The sequence below is a fragment of the Danio rerio genome, chromosome 21 (assembly GCF_049306965.1).
Source record: "Danio rerio strain Tuebingen ecotype United States chromosome 21, GRCz12tu, whole genome shotgun sequence".
NCBI classification, from domain to species: Eukaryota; Metazoa; Chordata; class Actinopteri; order Cypriniformes; family Danionidae; genus Danio; species Danio rerio.
This window is the reverse complement of record NC_133196.1, coordinates 10845057-10867751: the sequence shown is the minus strand read 5'-3', so window position 1 is coordinate 10867751 and position 22695 is coordinate 10845057. Positions and strand designations below refer to the sequence as shown.

Sequence of the window (22695 nt, the reverse complement as noted above, 5' to 3'; positions counted from 1 at the left end):
TCCCTCACAAGTCCAAAGATATTTGGTATAAGGGAATTGGGTAAGCTAAATTGTCCGTAATGTATGTGTGTGAATGAGTGTGTATGTGTAACGGAGGCCAGCTAGTGTGTGCTGTGCAGGTAAACCTCACTCCTCTGACCTCTAAAAGGTGCTCTAGTGACAGACGCTAGAGGCCATGGTCTTTAGCCTCCTTGGTAGAGCACCCGACTCCCATGCGGAAGGTTGCCGGTTCGAAACCAGCTCGGAGCAGGTTGGGTGGCGTAGAGCCGGCAGGGGTTACACATGGATGCAGGATAAGTTGGCGGTTCATTCCGCTGTGGCGGCTCCAGATTAATAAAGGGACTAAGCAGAAAAAAAGCGAATGAATCGACTTACTCATTTTTTAATGTAAGTGGTTACAAACAATTTATACAGTTTGGGCTAAATAAAAAAAATAAAAAAAGCTAATTAGGTTGAACATTATTTAATTTATTTATTTTTTGTTTAAAAAAGCCCATAGAAATCTTTTTTTTTTTTTTTTTAGTGTAGTTGTTGTTTACTGTTGTAATACCTTTATCAACACAGTATTTTACTGTTTTACACAGTATTTTTTCATTGTATTCACAAGTCATATGAAACATATACACATAATTGTGAGCATATTTCGTAATTGTAATTTAAATAAAGATTTGCCATTCAAGCACTACCTTAACAGTGTGTGTGTGTGTGAACATATTGTTCCTATTAATGGAGTTGCCTGCACAGTCCAGCCCTATAAAGCGGCTTTCTTTTAAAAAGGTATTTAACAGTCTTTCCTGTGCTTTTTTTCTTGTGTTTGATGTCACATCCTGTTCTTTAGCTTCATGATCCTCAGTAGTTTAATTGCATAGCAATACAAAAAGAGCATATAGACAGGACCTGCTGCATTTCTGCTCTTTTTTTCTGCTCTGTGTATAATTTTTTTTCCCACACTGGGGAGGTAAATGTGGAGTGGTCCAGTAGGGATGACATCTTCATATCAGTGTTGATTAATCCTCTGAGTGCATGGATGTTTTTTTTTTTCACTTGTAAGCAAACCTCTTGAGTTTTTTTCTCTTCATGTCTTCCAGCATGTTTGTTTCTGCTTTCTCCAGCAACCCTAATTTAGAGTTTAAAATTATTCAAAATATGATTTTAGCAACAATGAAGAAGTGTCTTTAAGCCCAGTGAATCAATTTTTCCTTTATAATGTTCTCAAAGTTTTTTTTTTGTTGTCTTGTATTTATTTCCAGTCATCAAAAATAAATAATAATAATAATAATAATAAAGTGTTTCCTTTAGGATTTTTTCCAGCTGTGGCGGCAGGCCTTTTTTACACAGATCTACCAACTACTTGGCGTTATTTCAGTGACAAATGTTGTGAGCACAGTATAACAAGTTGAGATTGCATTTATGTAATAGCCTATGAGCATGCGAATCTCTTTGCTTGCGCGCCGATTTCCTCTGCTCGTGCACAAAACTTCTTGCCTGCCCCCTCAAATATACACTGCTCAAGCGCAGATCTTTTTGTGCGCTCTCAGATAAACGCTGCTGAAGTGTGGTTTAGTGTGTTTATGTAACAATGTCTCCAGCATTTATTAGATTTGCTAGACATTCATATTTATGAATGTCTCAAATAGACCTACAGAGTCGTATTAATGCGCCCTGAAGTAAAGTTAAACAGCTATATGTCTGGTTTGCTGGCCTCACGCATCATGCACCTGTCAGCCAGCCGGCCGGCCGGTCCATCGGTCAGTCAGTCAGTCAGCCCGAACCTTAGAGGTTAAAAAAAAAGGCTCACAGCACTGCTACGGTTACAGAAAAGTCTGCGCTGTTATAACTCACTTACTTTTTAATACGTTTTAGTGGGATTATCACCCGCTATTAAAAAAAACACGACTGAATATTTGGAATAGAAAGCTGTAATGTAGCCGTGGCGGGATAAATTTTTCATTCTTCTGCCATGGAAGAATGAATGTAGTGGAAACCATGTAATAATAATAATAATAATAATAATAATAATAATAATAATAATAATAATGTAAATAATGAATGAGCATTGTATGTTAAATATAATATTTGATATATTATAATAAAACCAGATATTATAATGCATAATGTTAAACCAGTGGACATTTTCCTTTATTTTTAATTAATCTTATTATTACTTTTTGTTTGTTTCAGTTGACTTTCAGTGGCTTATTTAGAAAAAATAATTATTTTTTTAGTAAAACCAGTGGGCATCCGCTGCGTAAAAATTTGCTGGAAAAGTTAGCGGTTCATTCCGCTGTTGCGACCCCGGATTAATAAAGGGACTAAGTCGACAAGAAAATGAATGAATAATTAAAAGTGCTGGTTAAAAGTTTGGGATTTTACCGTAGAAATTTGGGAATTTACAATGTTTTGAAAGTTTTTAACACTCCACAAGGTTGCATTTAATTGATGATAAATACAGTAAATATTATTATGCAATTATTAGACTTTAAAAAATAATAAAAGTTTTTAGTTTTATTTATTTAAATTGAGCTGAATCAACACAATTCTTGAGGGTTCAATCCACTTCAATTTGTAAAAAGAGTTAAGTTAACTTAACAAATTTGTGTTAGGACAACATAAAGGAATTGTGTGGAACCTACAATTTTTAACAATGAAGATTATAAATGGTTACTTTTCTGGGTCCCACTTTATATTGTTGCTTTTATCTGTGAACTTACATGGTAACTAGATGTGTAAGAAGTATGTAACTACAGTGTATGTACACACTGGAACATAGTATTTACTTGCTTAATACTGGTGTAACTACACATATAACAACACAATGAATAGTATGTGTATGTTTAAATGTGTAACAGGACATTGGTAACAACACTAAAAAAGTACACATCTGTAACAAGAATTGCACCGCATACACAAAAGAGCGTGCTGATAGGTTTGAAGCAAGTCTTTCTCATGAATTAATGCTGCACACTTAGATACGTCACGATGCACTTGCAGGTACAGACAGCATGCTGAAATACATGAAAGGATCTAATTGGCGTGACGCAGCTTCAAAAAATAGTTTTAAACCAGAAGAATGAATTTGCTCAAAATGACACAAAAACAACCAGTTTTCACTTTTTTATGAATTATTTATGTCCTAATAGTGTTTTTAGCAGCGTGGGACACATATGACTGTCAACAGCTCACAAATGTGTTTTGGTGTTTGGTGACCCTTTAATATAAAGTGAGACCCATTTCTGTTTTCATTTATTTTTAAATGTTAGTTGTGGCTCACTTATAAATAGAGGTGAGAACCTATACTGGTCTCATGGTTCGCTTCGGTTACGATTATCATGCCTTCGGTTCGGTTCAATTCGATATCTCGGTGCATCACGGTGCATTGACGATGCTTTCCAATACAGTGTTATATTTCAGGGGGAGGCTATAACAAGCTGTCTGTATAAACACACAGTACAACACTGTCTCTCATTCAAACACATACACAAACATAGACAGCACCAAAGAAACAAACACACACGCACGCACACTTACGCCCTCGCAACAGGTAGAGCTCGCGCTGAGCGGAGCAGAAAAACGGAAAAAAAAATAAGCACTTTTCCGACGGTCCCTTGCTGAGAGCTCCTCTCAGCGCCAGCTCTCCCGGCTAAACAAATATTGCGAGGGCTTAAACGGAGCAGTGCTCGTAATATCGAGCGAAAAAAATAAAAAGACAGCTGTGAAACATAACCAGCTTTGTCTTTTTGTAGGAAACACACTTTAGATCTTTTTAGGGTAAGAGGTTTTTGAGTTATTGCCGTCTATAACTGAATGTGTGTCAGGAATTTTGAAAACAAAACCAACTGAAGCGCGTTCATTTCTGGCGCCCCCCTGGATATGCAGCACCCTTAGCATTTGCCTATGGTGCCTATGCCACGGGCCGGCCCTGAGTTGGCTGAGTGTTGTAAATACTCGCGCTCAACTCCCTCGCGACAGAGCGCATAGGAGAAAAATGACGTCAGTACATAATAACTGGTTATGATTATTACTGAACCGATACCTTATTGTCCGCGTCTGCATCGCGGTGCACCGAAGAAACAATTAATTTTGACACCCCTACTTATAAACATTTTCAAGAACAAATTGTAATCCACCAAAATGCCTTCATACTTAAATTATTCTAAATCGATGAAAAATTTACTCTAAAGAACAGCGTTTATTTGAAATGTAAATACTTTGCAACCTACTTCATAATTTTTCTATTTAATACATCATGACCATACAAATGCATTTATTTCTTTGCAAAACAATTCAAATGTTGTCTTTTTCAGGCAAGTAATGGATACAAGTGATATAGATTTTTTTTTTAATTATTATTATTTTTGTCTTTGTGTGTGTTTAGCTGGATGGGCTGCTTTCCCAGACAGAAAGGGAGTCAATTCCAGAAAGAAGCAAAGAAATCCGCGAGAGACTTCGAGGAAAAGGGCTTCCTTCAGGTAATGCACATGTGCACACAATCGAGATGTAAGACAAGGCATCTATTAGGAAAAGTAAAGCTCGTGTTTTCTGCATTTCATCTCTAAACTATTAATCTTGTTTGCATTTGCTTTTTATGTTTATTTTTTTTCTTACACGGACACATTTAAACCCACACACATAAACGTGCTAGTACTCGCTCACACGGCTGCTTTTCTTGGGGTCTTATTCAACAACGATTGTAATCACAGCTGCTCTTCTTAATAGTCCGATTGTTCCGATCCAGTGAAATGCTGATCTTCATGCTGACTCATCGCACTCCTTTTTCCTTCAGTTCTGGAGGAAGTGATTCAGAATATAAACAAAGCAGGGATCGGTACTGACATGACACGGCTTTGGCCCTTCAGGGGATGGGGTTTATCATAACAGGAGGATTAAAGATCCTCCCTGCCACAAGAGACAAGCCAGAACCAGTGCCTGGAATTGCTAAACTGAAACTAAAAATTGGTGCAGAAATTTACAGATAATCTAGATAAGGCTGCAGATTTGCCTACTTAATTAGTCGTTCTGGAGATTTTTATCTCTTCTAAATGATGTCATTGTTTTCTAAGGTGCTGTTTTGAATTAAAAACTAGTGTGCTTCTTATTGGATGCTTCCAAAAATATATAATATTCAAATAATGATAATAATTAAATATAAGGCAATTAATTAGTGGAATATTTTTATTTTTCTATTCCTAAATATGTTAGGTGATCATGAATGTTATTTATGAATAGTAAATAAATCAGAATCAGTTTTATTACCAAGTCTGCTTCACACAAAGGGAATTTGTTTTTGGCTACAGAAGCGTCCAGTGTACATAAAGTAACAAGTGACAGCAAAAAATAAATATGAAAAAATATAGGATAAACAATAAACAGAGATACAGTTAGTCAAAAAAAAAATCTGGATGTTAAATTGTATGTACAGATTGGTTATAAATATACAGGTTATAAGGTGATAGTAAAACTGTAAAACTGTTTTTTTTTAAATGCACGTAATATATGTCTATATTTGTGGTGAAATGGATAAAAATATTCATATTCAAAATTGGCTTTACTAATTTTTGCAATTCACATATGATTCCCAGGACAAAACATGACGTATTCAATACTTATTTTCCCCGCTATATAGCAAACAGTTCTGTTAAATCCCATTATTATTTCACATTATTAGCATGTTTTCTTCATAATAATATATATTATAAATGCAGCTTTGGTGAGCAAAACACCTTTTGGTCTTGTCAAACTTTCAACAACTGTACATTTTAGTTCTGGATGACAATATTTTTCAAGACTCCTTGAACATCTCTTGGCCATCTCTTTTACTCTCTCAATCTGCTTTTTGTCATCTTTCCTTTTGACTTCTTATGCTTTATAGTGTAATGATGTGCCAAACAAAGAACTTTTTTTTTTCTCTCCTTGCTTGTCATCTTTTCTCCTCTTCTCTGTTCCTCTCCCAACTTTCCAACTCCCTCATTTCTTTCGCTCTCCATCTATCTTCCGTCTGTCTCTCTTTCCCTCACGTCCTCCGTGCTCACAGACGCGAGCTTGAACCATAACTAGACGAGTGCTTCACCACAAACCAAAACCAGAGCGTTTCATTTCGGAAAATATGACCAAATCTTCCCAGTGGTTTCAGCGGTGCTTCAGCACAAACACAACCGGTTGGTTATATAACTGAGGCATGGCATCGATCAGTAATGGATATTTCCCAGGGTGCTTTTTTTTCTGTGACTGCGTGTTCTGTAGGATGGTTTGCTTTCCTGCTGTTGTATCTGGCCACGCATCGGGTCATGATGTGAGAAAACAGGCCTGCCTAGATAGTGACTCACCTCACGCTAGTTTATTTTTGGCTTTACAGATGTCATGAAACCTCAGCAGCAAAGTGATAACTGTGGTGGCAGAATGTGTCATTGTTCTCGTTTTGTAAGTTTAGTGTTTGTTGATGTTTTCTGAACATGTGTGCTCTGTATTTCAGCATTTGGTTTTTTTTAGATGAAAATGTCAGTGTGGCTCATATTAAAGATAGTATTTTAGCATTGTTACTGCTACTGAGTGATAAAAATGAGAATATAGATTTGAATTTTATTTCATTTTCTGGCTTCTGATAGCCTCAGGTACTATTTATCACCATTAGCATTGCCTTTGAATGCATGTAATAGTGTTTAGCTAACTAGCCTGATGGAGTTTAATCTATGCTACTATCTACAGTCAAAAACACTTGAATTTTCTAGTGAGCAATTATTTGTTTTGCTTAATTACGTTAGTGAATCATGCTACAACAAACTGTCATTCTTAGCTTAGCAGTTAGCATTCCTACACATTGTTTTAAGGAGATTTTTTTCCCCTGAAATGCTTGTGCCTGGCTCATTAGCATTAACATCTTAGCTTGTTTTGAAGATCCATAGCATAACATAAAAGCAAGGTTAAAAAATCTCAATACAATTTTTTATTAGCAAAACGTCACCTTTTTATGAGCGTAAAAGTGTTAAAACTGGCCTGATGCAGTTAGCATTGTGCTACTGTCAACACATAACATTTTGTTAGCTTCTCTTTTAGCTACACATTGTTTTTAAGTTGTTTTTTTTAAACCACCAAGGAACTAATACAGCATTATTTTTCAGGATTATTTATTGTTTCATTTATTTATTTTTCCAAAAATGCCTGTGCCTGGCTAATTAGCACTAGCATCTTAGTTTGTTTTAAAGATCCATAGCATAACCTGTTTTTTTAAGGGTTGTTAAAAGAGCAAGGATTGTTTAAAAAAATCTTAATACAATTTTTACTTAGCATACTTTTTTTGTGAGCATAAAAAACTTGGCCTGATGCAGTTAGCATTGTGCTACTGTTTACCCAAAACATTTGCTTAGCTTAGCTGTTTGCTACACATTGCTTTTTAAGTTGTTTTTTAAACCACCAACCAACAGCATTATTCTTCTGGAGCTTTTTTTTTGTTTTAGTTTGTTTGATTTATTTTTTTCCTGAAATTACTGTGACTGGCTCATTAGCATTAACATCTTAGCTTGTTCTGAAGATCCATAGCATAACATTGTTTTTAAGGGTTGTTATACAAATAAGGGTTGTTAAAAAATCTTAATACATTTTTTTTATTGGCACAGCATCACCTTTTTATAAGCGTAAACATTGTGCTGGCCTGATGCAGTTAGCATTGTGCTATTGTCTACACAAAACATTTTCTTAGCTGTTTGCTACACGTTGTTTTAAACCATTATATTATGTATGATTATGTTTTGTTTCATTTATTATTTTTCCTGAAATGCTTATGCCTGGCTCTTTAGCACAAGCATCATAGCTTGTTTTGAAAATGCATAGTTTTTTTTAAGGGTTGTTAAAAAAGTAGGCTAAGGGTTGTTAAAAAATCTTTAGATAATTAGCATAACCACATTTTTTATGAGCATAAAAGTGTTAAAACTGGCCTGCTGCAGTTAGCATTCCTACACATTGTTTTAAAGTTTTTTTTAAACTACCAAACAACTAATACAATAATAAAGATAATAGTAAGTATTTTGCGTTGATTCGTTTAGTTTTCGTTTTTTTTCCAAATATGTCTGTTGGCTTACTAACATTTATTTTAAGAGAGAAAAAAGAGCGATCAGCAGTGCTACTCCATTTTAGCTTATTTTATGATACATATCAGAATTTTTCTTATGTTGTTGAAGAGATCTTTATATTTGCTAATGTTGATTGGTAAAACATAGCCTTTTTGGGGAAGTAAAAGTGTTAGCACTAGCCGATGAGGTGAACATTGTGCTACAGCTGTCCACAAAAGGCTAACATTTTCATGTACATTTGCATTTTATGGTGCACAAACTACACTTATTGGTCATTTTGGATTTATTTATTTTTTTGCTGATAATGTTGAGATTTAATGTTAGCATAATGTGTTTTAGCACTTTGCAGTAGAACAAAATGTTTTTCAGCTATAGTATACTTAATTAGCTTAGCAGTTAGCATTACTATTCAGGTCGTTAATAGCATAAATGACTAATGAGATGTCAATAACATGGTAAAACTAATATGCCTAAATTTTGGACACTTTAATGTTCTATTTTGCAACTTGGAGCTTGATGAATTTTAGAGGGTCATTGTGTTTAGAGGGTCATTGTCATAATGACTTTAACATGCTTCACTTTGTTAGCCGCTTCAAATCACCCCAGCTCTGATGAAATGCTAAGCTTTTTATGAAACATGAGAGAAAAGGCCTCTTGTTGAGCTCTTCAGTGCTCAACACAGAACCATCTGGAACATCCATGTCTTTCTGACTGACAAGGCTGGAATTGGCGTGGCGAATAAGCGTGTCGCTCGAAGGCCAGGGTGAAATCAGAGAGGCTTTAGAGGAGATTCTAACCACTAGAAGGACACTATTGTTCGCTCTGTTCTTTCAGCCAATTAGCGCCCATTTTAATCTCGTCCTGACAAATGTGATCCAGTAAAATGCTTGAAGACACAATTGTTTTATGCCATTTATAAGATTTGTATTTGTCTTTTTCTTTGGAAGTTCATGTTTATTTAACCTTTTTTTCCTCCTTGAGTCCCTATAGGATGTACTTGCATAGCCTAATTGTTGATTATTATGGCTAAGAACATTTTTAGAAGTCTCAATGTTTTGCTTAAACAAAAAAAATATATTTAATATTTAATGTCTTATTACAATATTATTTTTTCTATAAAAAATAATTGTTTAGTTTTTAATTATTTAAATTTGATATATATAAGGAGAAGGGCTTTAGTCAGGGAGGTGATAACCCGATGGTCACTCTGTCTGAGCTCCAGTGTTCTCCTATGGAGAGAGGCGAATCTTACAGAAGGACATCCATCTGTGCAGCAACCCACCTATCAGGCCTGTATGGTAGAGTGACCAGATGGAAGTCCCTCCCAGGTGTTATTTTTGGAGAAAACCAGGCACTGCTCATCACCAGGCTAATACCATCCCTACAGTGAACCATGGTGATGGCAGCATCATGCCGTGGGGATGTTTTTCAGCAGCAGGAACTGGAAGACTAGTCAGGATAGAGGGAAAGGTGAATGCAGCAATGTACAGAGGCATCCTAAATGAAAACCTGCTCTTGAGTGGTCTTGACCTCAGACTGAAGCGACGATTCATCTTCCAGCAGGACAATGACTCAAAGCACACTGCCTAAATATCAGTGGAGTGGCATCACAACTAATCAGTGAATGCCCTTGAGTGGCCCAGCCAGAGCCCAGAAATAAATCCTGTTGCATATCTGAAAATAGCTGTACACTGTCACTTCCCATCCAACCTGATAGAGCTTGAGAGAGGTACTGCAAAGAGGAATGGGCAAAAATTCAGGTGTGCCAAGCTTTTGACATCTATTCAAAAAGACTTGTGGCTGTAATTGCTGCCAAAGGTGCATCAACAAATATTGAGAAAAGGCTGTGGATGCTTATGTTTATGTGATCTTTCAGGTTTATTTATTATTATTATTATTATTATTATTATTTATAAATTTGCAACGATTTCAACGAATTTTATTTTTTTTACATTGTCATTATGGGGTATTGTGTGGAGAATATTGAGGAAATGAATAAATTAAATACATTTAGGAATAAGGCTGTGACATGAAGCGCTTAGAATACTTTCCGGATGCACTTTACAGCTATGAAAATGTGATTATTAAATAATAGGAATGGTAAAAATCTTGGAAACATAACTGTAAACCATGAAAGGGTGAAAAATATGCATAAGTATTGGCATAAATGAGAGTCTTGACCCTATTTCCGGTTGTTTTGTTGGTCCTGTTTTTTATTAAGTGAGTTTAACTATTATGTAGTTGCATCAGATTAGAAATACAATGTCCTTACTGTCTTCATAACACTTCTGGTGCTCTTGAGGTGGGATACAGTTATGGATTGCGACAGGTTTGGGGATATGGGTAGATTTAAGCGTGGGTTAAGGTGTATGTGATGGTCAACAGTGTAAATAAAATGTAATTACATGCAAACATAATTACAATGTAAAAACATGTATTTACACAACAAGTACTTTGTGACAAATTATTTATTTACATGTAAGTACATATTAGTTAGGGCCATCATACATAAAGTGGGAGTGTTTTATTTGTGAAATTTTAAATTTTTATTATTTATTTTTTTTAGTTTAGCCTTAGTTGCTCATATTTATTGAGGGTGCCAAAATTTGAACCAAGCATCATGTAGCTTTATACTTTTCTTGTTCAAGTGTATGTAACTGTTTTGTGTATTTTTCTTCCATCTTTAGGCCGTAGTGCTGCACATCGTGTGCTGGAGCGTTACAGAGCCCGAACACAAGAGCAGGCCAACCTGAACCGTGGACTCAGCCGCTCCATGGGCTCTCTCCCTATGCAGGACCTAATCCACGCCAACGAAGGTCTCACTCCATACCCGCCTCCAGATTATCCCACAGCATCTGAGTTACCTGTCGAACTCTACCACCAACGTCAGCAACAACAACTGCAACAACAGCGTGGTCGACCCATAGAAGTGAACCAGCGCCTGCATCCACACCAGAGGAACAAGAGCTGGGCTTCTTCTGCAGATCTGGCCTGTCTGGACCCAGATATGCTTCGCTTCGGGGCTCTTGAAGACGCCCGCAGGGGTAGCAGTGCCCTGAGCACCCGTTCAGCTGGCAGACACAAGCCCTCTTCTAAAGCCAGAGACTCCCGTTACTCCGAATTTGGAAGTCTGGATGTCAGAAAGACGCACCATCATTCCAATCAATCCGTCGGCTCGGCCTTCAATAGTGCTTACGATCGCATCAGAGAGAAACAGAAGAAACTGCAAGCGCTCAAACAGGCCATTGATGGTGAGTACTGCTGAGAATTGACTTTGTTTTTGTGGTCATGTTGTTTTTGTAGTCACATTTAAATATATATTTATAAAATATACAAATTGTAGAGTGTTATGGCAAATGAACTGCCTTATTTAGACCAACTGAGGAAAAGTTAGTTAAAATGATATGACTGTAACGAATGTGGTTGAAATTCACTAAATATTCCAGTTATTTTTATCAAATAATATATTTAGCTAATTGTTATTTAAAAAGAAAAAAGTGTCATTTTGTAATGATTATAAAGATATATTTTAGATGATTGTAGTTGCTGTATATTTATTTTTAGTAAATAAGATAATGGAATTTCCTTAATATTCTCACAATAACACTAATCTAGATTTAAAAAAAAACACACCTTTTAAAAAGTTTGGGGTCACTGAGAATCATTTAATTATTGTTTTTAAGTATCTGATTTTGATTGAATTAAACACAAACTTTTAAATGTTCCATTTATTTTATTTAAAAAAACTACTATTACAAATCATCTAGTTGAGGGAAAGTATTTTATGTAAATACAGTTTTTATTTATCTAACTTAACTAAATGTTATATTAAAACAATACTACATGTATTGAAATAAACTCTGTGGTTGACAGATGTGCGTGACTCGCGTGTTCTGCAGCTCCTCGCACTTGAGCACCGGGTTTTTTTTTTTATACCTGAAGCAGCGCTCATTGCTGTCAGTTCCAGAGCAGTGGACCAATCAGATCAACTCAGATGCTGTGCTAAAGTAGCAAGCTTCTGTGTAGGAAGTTGGCTTGAGAGCTGCATATTGTAGTTTCAGGCACAAAGACGCATTCTTTGTGAATGGCTGATTAGTTGTTGCACTCATGTTTTTTTTTTCCGTCTAAATAATGACTGTTATCATGGATGTCAATAATCTAATTATTTATTATTGTTGCTTTTGGAATGTTCCTTTCATGTTCCCATTTTACATGTTATAGTACATAGTCCGATTAATGTCATTGTCACCATTCAATGTTAGTTTCCTCAGGCATTTTAACTGATGCAACAGTTTGTGTTCGTCATTGACCCACATGGGATTTTGGACATTTCGTTTTTCATTTTTGAGTTCAACAGCAGTTAATTTCTCACACTTTGTGTGTAAACAGACAATGACAGAAATTCTCAAGCAACCACCTCTGCCATGTCATTAAACTTTTTATTCATGTTCCCGCAACAAAGTCACTTTAAATTCCAGCACTTCATAATGTCTATTTCGTCCAGAATTCTCAGCATATTCATCATTTTCCACCTGCTCCAAAAATGCGCTCTCTTGCTTGACGCCATTCTTATTTGTTTGTCATCAAATGCCTGACAACTGCTGTGTGGATGGACTATTCTGTCGCAAAATGAACAAGAAAATTGGTCAGCGGAGAAATGGTTGTGCCCAACTGAGCCTGGTTTCTCTCAAGGTGTTTTCCTTCACATTCGTTACTTGGTGAAGTTTGCTCTCCGCCACTGGCTTGCTTGGTTTGGGACTTGTTGAGCTGCACATTGATGTGTTTGCTCTTCAGTGTTTGGAATTGCAGCGGTGAAAATGAAACCACACTAAACTGAACTTCATCTCTGAAAACTGGAATGACACCATTTTAATTTCAATTTACTTCAACTACTATGTTAAGCTGCTTTGAAGCAATCTACGTTGTAAAAGCGTTATAGAAATAAATATGAGTTGAATTGAAACTGAAGCAAAGAGTACTGCAAAACAGTAATAGTTTGATTAAGGTGTTTACATGACTGATGTGCACTTCAATAATGCGACTAAAATAGGAGTACTCTACATGTCTTAATTCATTTTCTGTTTAGTTTGATTATGACTTTAGTTAGATTAACGTAATCAAAAATCACTGTTTGCATGGTAGACTCTTAATCAGAGTATGGTCTTAATCGTAATACCGGTGTCCATGTAAACATACTCAATGACTTCACATCAGGACTGACTGTATTTTCTGTGGGAGAGCATGAACTGAACAGCCGGCGCTGTACTTTGACAGTATCGAATACATGTACCGATACACCCCTAATCATGACATTATGGAAGCTACTTGCTCCAGCTTCAGTGATGTGCCATTTTATTCTAAAGGCTTCAGAGCCAAATGCTAAATCTAAACCGATGTGACAGCTTTAACCAGACTGGTTTGCAGTGGTTCAAACCACCGTGCATTCATAAAAGCTACTGATTGTGACTCATGACTAAAATGCAAATATCACCAGAAGATACAGTAGTAACTTTGACCTGTCTGTGTGGGATCTAGAGCTTCTTTCAGCTCTTTTGATGCACGAGAACTCAGAGCAATAAAAGTCATAGATCGGAGCTGATTTGTCAGTGTGTGGTATGAGTGAACGCTGGGTTATGAATGGGGTTTGTGTGGGTTTTTGCGCGTGCGGCGTGTTGCCAGGTTCTTTATGACTCAGACCGGCTGAGGGCTCCAGATTCCTGGAACTAATTAGAGAGATGGATAATTCTTGGCCTTCAGAAGCTCGCATACTTAAGTAGGCCCTTTACTCTTTCACTCATTCACTTTCACCGTTTTTCTCTGGCTTTTCATTTAAAGGCTGTTTGGGAGACTCATTTAAAGTAGTTAAACATCAAGCAAGTTAGACTTTTAAAAATGCCACTGCAAGATAATAATGGAGTTTATTAATAAAGTTTGTGTATGTTTTTAATTTAGTTTTTGTTGAAGTTGGATTTTTATGTTATGATTGTATTTATATAATAAAAACATAATATTTGTTATTATGGTTTCATTAAAAGTTCCATTTAATTCAATTTATCTTTATTTCTTTGGGGCTTTTTAGAGTGTAGATTGTCAATAAAATACTGCATTTATAAAATGTTGTATTCCAATCTTTTTAACTATATATTTTTTGATTAATTAATCACGTTTTTTTATATAACTTATAATTTTTGTTATTGTTATAATTATTTTTATTCATTCATTTTTCTTTTGCTTAGTCCCTTTATTTATCAGGGGTCACTACAGTGGAATGAACCACCAAATTATTTTGTTTTACACCATTCAGCCGCAACCCAGAGCTGGGAAACACCCATGCACTCTTACATTCACACACTATGGCAAATTTAGCTTATTAAATTCACTTACACTGCATGTCTTTGGACTGTAGGGGAAACCGGAGCACCCGGAGGAAACCCAAGCCAACCTAGATAAATAATTATCAAATGTACTTTTGCAGTCATATCATAATTATTTTTAACCTGGTGTAAGCCTGTAAATCCCAAAACAAATCTTAAAACCTCAGTTATTCAAGCACATGTGACATTCTAAGCAAATGTGCAAAATTTAAAGGAATTTGAGATTGACAACGGTAAAAAAAACCTTCCTTAAGATGAATTTCATTTGATATTATCATTGTAGCCACTAAATGGCAGCAAAAGACTACTTTTTAGTTATTGATAGACCAAGTTTAAAGTAAAAACACTGCTATTGCATTTAAAATCAGTTCAATAAGTTCAAGCTTACCATTCAATTGAATCATGGGATGTTTGACCATATAATAGTTTAACCATAACATTTTGTATGTGTGTCAACATAATGTCCATTGTGGATGTGTTTTAATGTCAGCCATTATTTTTGGCTTGTCAAAGACTTAATCCCCATTAAAAGTCCTTAAATGCTTAAACCCCCTATATATATATATATATATATATATATATATATATATATATATATATATATAGTATTTTTAAAGTTAAAATTAGGAATGAACTACAATGAACTACAGTAAATGTTGTGATTCTGTTCAGAGAATCATTTAAATGATCTAAAAGTACATGTTCATTAAAATGAATCCAACTTTCAAACCAGGATATTATTATTATTATTATTTATTTCTAGCTGGCTTTGTGCAATACAATATGACTGTAAAATGTTTAGGTCTGCATATTGTTTCTCTTAATTCTTATCTTCGATCTCCGTAAGAGGTGTTGAGTTCTTTATATGCGCCACATTCATGCACAGATCCTTCGCCTGGCCTCCATCTGGACATTTTCTCGATGGAGTGAAGATTCGCTTTATAATAATAAACCTCAGGCTCTCTGTTCGACCTGGCCCTGAACCGAGCCCGCAAGCTGTTTGGCTGCTATTTTTTACCACGCTTGAGCTCCGAACCAAAGACATTCTCTTTCCAGTCCATGCGGCTTCAGTCTGGCTCACGGATCCGCTAAACTGTTCTGTCTGAGGGACAATAGTCTTTGCATCACTGTAGCATTTTATTCATCATTTTTTTTTTAAAAACTAAAACAAGCAAATTTAGGCCTCTCCTAGGGTCCTCACTAAGAACTGAACTTAACGTTCTTGTCGTGAATGTAATTTTAGTTATTTTGGTCTTAATTCCTGCACAAATCTGTGTTTGTTTGTTGCATATTTGAGTAATTCCTGTCTGTGGACTTATATTATATAGCTAAAAGCACAAAACATTTTTGTTGTTTTTTCTTCTTCTGTTCTGATTAATGTTTCAAATAGTGTTTTTCACTGTTATCAATGGATCATTATATCATTGACCTAAATGATTTGTTCATAAGTAGATTCTTTCAAGTAAGCGAAAACACCACAGTGTAGGTGTATAGTTGCACAAATGTTCTGCTCCGGCTTTGTTTTAGAACTGTTTTCCTCTGCAAAACAGACCAAATCAGACAAAACTGAACTCTCATTCACTAAATGTCAACAACTTGATTGTTGAACTCTTGTATAATCAATCTTAGTATCACATCCTAGGACTGGATGATTAGACGAAAAGACATCAAAATCAAAAATCATAACCTGTAATTGATCTATCTCTTTTTTTTATCTTGTTAATACTTCTCCTTTAAAAACATATTGACGTGTATGGACAAACTGAGCACTTGAGAGTTTCTCTGACATCACAGTGAGTGCACTGTTCAAAAGTGCGATAACCTGACAAAAAAAAGTCTCTCATTCATCAGGTAAATCATATTATTTGTTGCTGGTTTATTTGGTATTGGGCGGGAACAATGCGGTTTAAAGGTCTGCATCCCCATTCTCATATATCACCTGCATTTTTTTAAGGAAATATTTGTTAACTTTAGTTTTGCTTGCAAGAGATGCTGATTTTAGGTGTCATGATGGCACAGTGGGTAGCAGGATTGCCTCACAGCAGGAAAGTCACTGGTTTTGAGCCTCAGCTGGGTCAGTTGGCATTTCTGTGTGGAGTTTGCAGTTTTTGCTGCTAAGATACACTTATAGGGTCTACTTTAAAAAGGCGAGAAACTATTACACTGTTTTCACTATTTGCTCTTGTATTATAACACTGTTTTTATGCAATCATATTGCTTTTATGAAGAAAAACAAGATTATGTATGGTGCTACCGTCTATCTTTCTGTCCTTCTGCTTGTGTAAACATGAGCCAGACTCATTTTGCTGACTATAATGGGCCGCATTACCCACAATCCTGAGGGGAAGGAATGTCCAGCCCCATTAGAGTGCAGTCCACAAGAGCACACATTTGGATTGTTTTGGGGCCAGCGTTTGCTGTGAATGCACTTAATGAAGCACAGATCATTTGTGGAGGCCCAGAAGTGTGTTGTTTGGTGCCTGTTCTGGGGGTTTTGTTTTTTTTGTCTCTATTGCTTTCTTTCTTATAGTGGTTTAAAGTTGGTCATCCAGTAGTTTGCTTTTGCATTCTTTGTCATTTCTTAAATGCCAGGTTTATGTAGTTGTCATCTTTGCAATGCTGTAAAAATCTCAAGAGCCGAGGTGTTGGATTTCAAGATCACATGGGTGTTGTAAAAATATGTGTGTATGAGTGTTTTGAATATTTGTATTTAATTTTATTGTATTTCAATTTTTGGTTGTTTGTGGGTTTATTTTTCTTAGTCATTGGAAAATCATTATTTTATTATTTATTATCATTATTTTATTATTTATTATCATTATTTTATTAATATTGTATTATTTATTATTTATTTATTACACTTTTATTTTAATAGTTATTATTGACTATTTTTAATTACTAATTAATATTATTATACTATTATTATTATAAATTATTATTATTATTATTGTTGTTGTTATTATTATTATTATTATTATCATTATTATTATTATTATTTAGTATTATTTATTAATAATAATATTGTTTATTATTATTATTATTGTATTATTTATTTTATGTTGCTTTATTATAAGTTATTTACTATTGTTTGTTAATACTAAAATGTATTATTATTATTATTATTATTATTATTATTATTATTATTGTTGTTGTTGTTGTTGTTGTTGCTTTTATTATTTTTGTTATTACTACATATTATTCTATTTATTATTTGTAATTTTTATTTATCATTATTGTTTTATCATTTTATTATGTATTATCATTATTATTTAATTGTTATTGTATTATTTATTTAATTCTGTTTTATTATAATAGTTATTATTTACTATTTACTTTATTTACTTTTATTACTTTATTTACTATTATACTATTATTATATATTAATAATTTTATTATTATATTATCATTATTGTTTTATCTATTTATTATTATTATTATTTGCTATTATTTTATTTTCTATTATAAAAAATGAAATCTATTATGTAAATCTACTATTGTTATCATTATTGTTTTATTTCTAATCATAATAATACTTATTATCATTATTATTATTATTATTATTATTATTATTATTATTTTATTTGTTTGTTGTTATAATTGTTTTTATTTATTATTTGTGATATTTTAATTATCATTGTTTTAGAATTGTCATTTTCTTATCAATATTTTATTATTATTATTAGTAGTAGTATTTATTGTTTTATTATAATTATTGTTTATATAATATTTTACTACTGTTATTATTTTTTATAGTCATTATTTTAATATTATTATTATTATTATTATTATTATTTCAAATTAGTTTCTTTCTGAAGAAACTGCTCATCCATATAATTTGGTGGCATTTTATAGTGCACAGTTTAAGGTCAGGGAGCACAGATTGTCACTTCATCTCCTGTAAAATAAGAGGAACGCACAAGAAAAGAGATTACTTCATGTTAAAGCTCCGTCCATCTGTGTGGATTAAATTTTATGGCAGATCTCTCACTCTGCAGGTCGAAGGTCTTTCAGATTTAAATGCTTTTCGTAGACCCCAGCTTCAGGAAACTCTTAACACACGACATGCAACATTCCACGGCTTTTCCTGATACTGAGCGTTCAGTTTGTGTTCAGGCATGATGATCCTTATCTGCATGTAGTTTCACATCTGATCAGATCTCATTTCTTTCACACCATACACATCTGCAGCTTTCTGCTTTCTCCACAGATTAGATAAAGGAGAGTTGAACTTAAGGGTGAGCTCAGTGGGGTCATTTGTATTATTTTGCGCACAAGATTTAGAAAGGATTGTGTTAATTGTGCACAAAGAGTTGTTCAATGTATTTAAAAAGTATTTGGATTTATGGACTTGTTTTGAAAAAATATGACCTTAATGTTAAATGTGAATTCAATTAAAACCGAGGTGCTCACTGCCACCCAAGTTCGATTCCTGGTTTGAGATCCTTTGCCGATCCTTCCCTACTCTCTGTTCCCTATTATTTTCTGTCTGTACTCTCCTCTGTCTTATCTTAATAAATGTAAAAACCTCTAAAAATGTATAATAAACATTTCTGAATTTATGTTTATAGAGCATTATAATTCAAATATTAGAGCAATAGATAAATGTTAAATTGTTAATTTAGTTAAAACTGAGGTGCTCATGGCAACCCGAGTTTGATTCCCGGTTTGGGATCCTCTGCCGATCTTTCCCCTCTCTCTGCTCCCTATGCTTTCCTGTATGTAAATAAATCCTGTTATAAAAAAAGTTGAAAATTTTGAAAATACAAATATTGAAGGCTGTGTGTCCACCGTGTTTTTGCACTGCATAAATGCGATCACTATTGAAAAAAAAAATGCTCAGAACTGCAAGCGCTCAAAATACATGGCAGTCATTGACAGCAACAAAAAGAAAACAAATGCTCAGCTCAAGAAGAACGCTTCAGTGGACACACAGCCTTAAGGCTCGTGCACACCGATATGTTTTTTGCTTGCGTTTTCCGTCAACGTTTAACTCCTTGTGTCTAAATAAAGTGCGTCCATGTGATCATGCACACCAACGTGCAAAACGGCAGACGTAAAAGCGTCATTTAAAAAAAACGCCTCATGCTCGTTTTTTTGTTTTGCCGCATCAAAGCCTTCTTCACCATGACGTCCTACATGACGGTAATAGTTTGATTGCAGTGTTTACTTCAATAATGCCAGTAATGTATGCATACTCCACATGTCTTAATTCCATTTCTGTTTAGTTCAGTTCTGACTTTAGTCGGATTAAGGTAATCCAAAATCTCTGTTTGGAGCTTATGTAGGCCTGCGGTTCAACTTTGATGTTTAACTGAATAAAAAGTTAGTAAACACAAGTACATCCTATTGAACATCATTTATTTTCATCACCAATTATCACAGTAGAACAGTTACTCAAGCAGTTTGGGATGCATTTTAGAAATAGGAGATGAGCCCCTGGTCTAATGTGCCACCTGGCTTGAGAAACCCATTCTGAAAGACTTACTTTTAGTCATAATTTGGGTAGCACCCATTCTGAATTTAACCTTCTTTTATGAAAAGAGAAATACCATAAAAACACAAGAGGAAGGGGAGATCAGAACTTTGGCGGAATAAAAGCTTTTTCCTCTGCTAGTAAAACTCTGACCTTCCTCTTAAAATCAGTTCTTTACAAGGCAGAAACAAAGCAGCTGTAATGAACAGCCTCTCGAGTGTTCAGGAAAACAGCCTCGCTCCTCAAACCCTTGTCTTTTTTTTTTCCTCATCAGGGTTTAATTAGCCCATTCATCCCTAGTTACTTTCTCTTGCTTTGTTTTGAGGGCAAAATACTGCTGATGAAAACTAAAAAGGCTAATAGTTAAAACCATACTCCTACACTTTAATGATTGCATTAAGCATTGTGTTACATCCCTGATGTGTCTAGGAGTGAGAGAGCATAAGTAAAAAGTTAAAGGCAGAATGCCTAATACCTCACAACTGACATTGGTTTTGCCTGCAGTGTTTCACCTTAGGCTGGAAAACTGCGTTTAAGACTCATGGTGGCAAAAGTAATCAGCAGTATGTGAGTGCAAACTTCTTTAGGCTCGCTGAACTGAACAAAAAAAAAAAAAACAATGTAAATTAGCAAGTAACATGAGGTTTTTACGAGAATATACCTAGGACTAAAAGGGAGAGTAAGGATAAAAACTGAAAGTGGGTGTTTTCCTGCTGAAAAAGCGATTTGGTGTGTGTGGGGGATCCAGCAGTGGTGTTGATGTATATGACCCGTCCACCTGCACACACTGATCCTCTGAGCTTCTGATGGCCCAAATGCAAGATGTGAGGTCATCAGTCATCACAAACTGTCCAGTGCTGACAGACCCTACAGTTCAGTTTGAGAGACCATCTGTTTTGATGTTGATTTGCTGTTACTTATTGTCCACTTCTTTTTGTTTTTGTATTAACTTTTTATTGTTTTAACTTTTATTGTATTATTATTTTTTTTTACATTTTATATTTTATTTATTTTATTTTAACTGAATATTTTTTGTTTTGTTTTATTTGTTTTATTTATTTTTTGTATAGTATTACATTTTTAAATGTTATTATTTTGTTTTATTTATTTTTTATTTATTAATTTATTTTATTTTAGTTTTACTAAATATTTTATTTCACTTCTACTGAAAAAATGCTTTATATTTTTATATGTTTTATTAATTAATATTTTTTTCATTCATGGGCTGTGTGTTTGCATTTGCGTGATTTACTTCACAGATCGACAAACTCCTACGGGCCTCTCTGTAAACTGCACTGTGTGGGCAGCCTTTTCCATTGTAGTCAAAGTGTAGAGATTGTGTGCGTGTGTGCGTGTGTGTGTGTGTGCGTGCGTGCGTGCGTGCGTGTGTGTGCGCGCATATCAGTTTTTATTTTATTTTTTTCCTTGTGTGTGTGGGGGTCTTATGGAGGAGGGTCTGGCAACTCCAGAAGAGGACTTTAAAAACTAGACCGTTTTTTTTTTGGGTACATAGAGTGTGGACAAAAGTACATGTCTATGTTTATTTTTTTCTTTATGTCTCCTAAATACTACTACTACTACTACTATTAATAATAATAATAATAATAATAATAGTAGTAATAATACTTTTATGAATTTTATTCTGCTCTTTTTGTACTAACTTCTTATTGCACTAACTTCTCCATTAATTATAAAGTATGCATCATATTAATACTCTATATGAAAATGTTACAGTTAGTGTATTATACATGTATAATGTATTGTTATATACTTTTAGGATGTTTTAAATGATTTAAGTTTGTATATTTACATATTTTTGTTCTATTTTCATCTTGGTATTTTATTTTTAGTTTGTTTATTCGTCATCATCATCATCCTCATTATTATTATTATTATTGTTTATTATTATTATTATTATTATTATTATTATTATTATTAATAATTATTATTGTTATTATTATTATTAATATTATTAATAGTAGTATTATTAGTATTATTTGTTGTTGTTATTACTATTATTATTATTGTATTATTTTTATTATTAGTATTATTAATTATTAATAATTAATAATAATTATTATTATTAGTTTTTTATTATGTATTTATTTAATTAAAGTTTTTTTTCCATATATTTAATTCATTCATTAATTCATTAATTTATACATTCATCCAAATCTGGACTGTGTAACATATTTTGTCATATTTTTTTCTTCACGCCTGAAACAGAAACATGTGTTTAAAAGCCTTGTGATCATAACTGATGGTCGGGTCAAGAATGCTGTTTATTTATCTATATTTCCTTTACAAGCAGGTGGTTTCGTTTAACTTTGTGGACTGGTAGGTTTACTACTCATCTTTCAGCCTATTGGTTGCCCTTGCTCTAGTCTCTTTACGTGGAACTGTTTGTTTGCTCAACATGATTGTCATTGTTTAAAAGTTTCACTGGAGGTTGAGCTGATTGTTTACTGAGGAGATTGTGACACCACAGCTTTATTGTCTCTTTGAATCTCGCACTTCTGACTTGTGTAATCCTTCAGGAATTCGGTTCATGCCAAAAATGTAGCGTTGAGTTTTTGAAGGACTGGATTTTCAGGTCCTGACAGACTCGTGAAAAGTGCTGAGGTAAAAAAAATAAAAAATTACATGAGAGGTGCTGTCAGGTTTCAGTCGTAGTTTAGATAGTGATGTAATACACATACACACACACACACACACTGCACTGAGTCAATGATTCAGAGTTTCCTACATGGGCTTAGGCTGGAAATGCAAACTGAGGAATAATTTG

At 34.2% G+C, this 22695-nt stretch overlaps 1 protein-coding gene across 20 annotated transcripts in view; it reads left to right on the top strand.

Annotated features, from left to right (window-relative positions):
- ptpn13 (protein tyrosine phosphatase non-receptor type 13) overlaps positions 1–22695 on the top strand; it is a 183746-nt gene that overhangs the window by 64161 nt on the left and 96890 nt on the right. For all 20 annotated transcript variants that reach the window (NM_001089543.2, XM_073934787.1, XM_068215907.2 and 17 more), the window contains exons 6-7: positions 4376–4469; positions 10751–11314. In NM_001089543.2, the coding sequence (NP_001083012.2) occupies positions 4376–4469; positions 10751–11314 (658 nt within the window). The remainder of the gene's footprint in view (positions 1–4375; positions 4470–10750; positions 11315–22695) is intronic.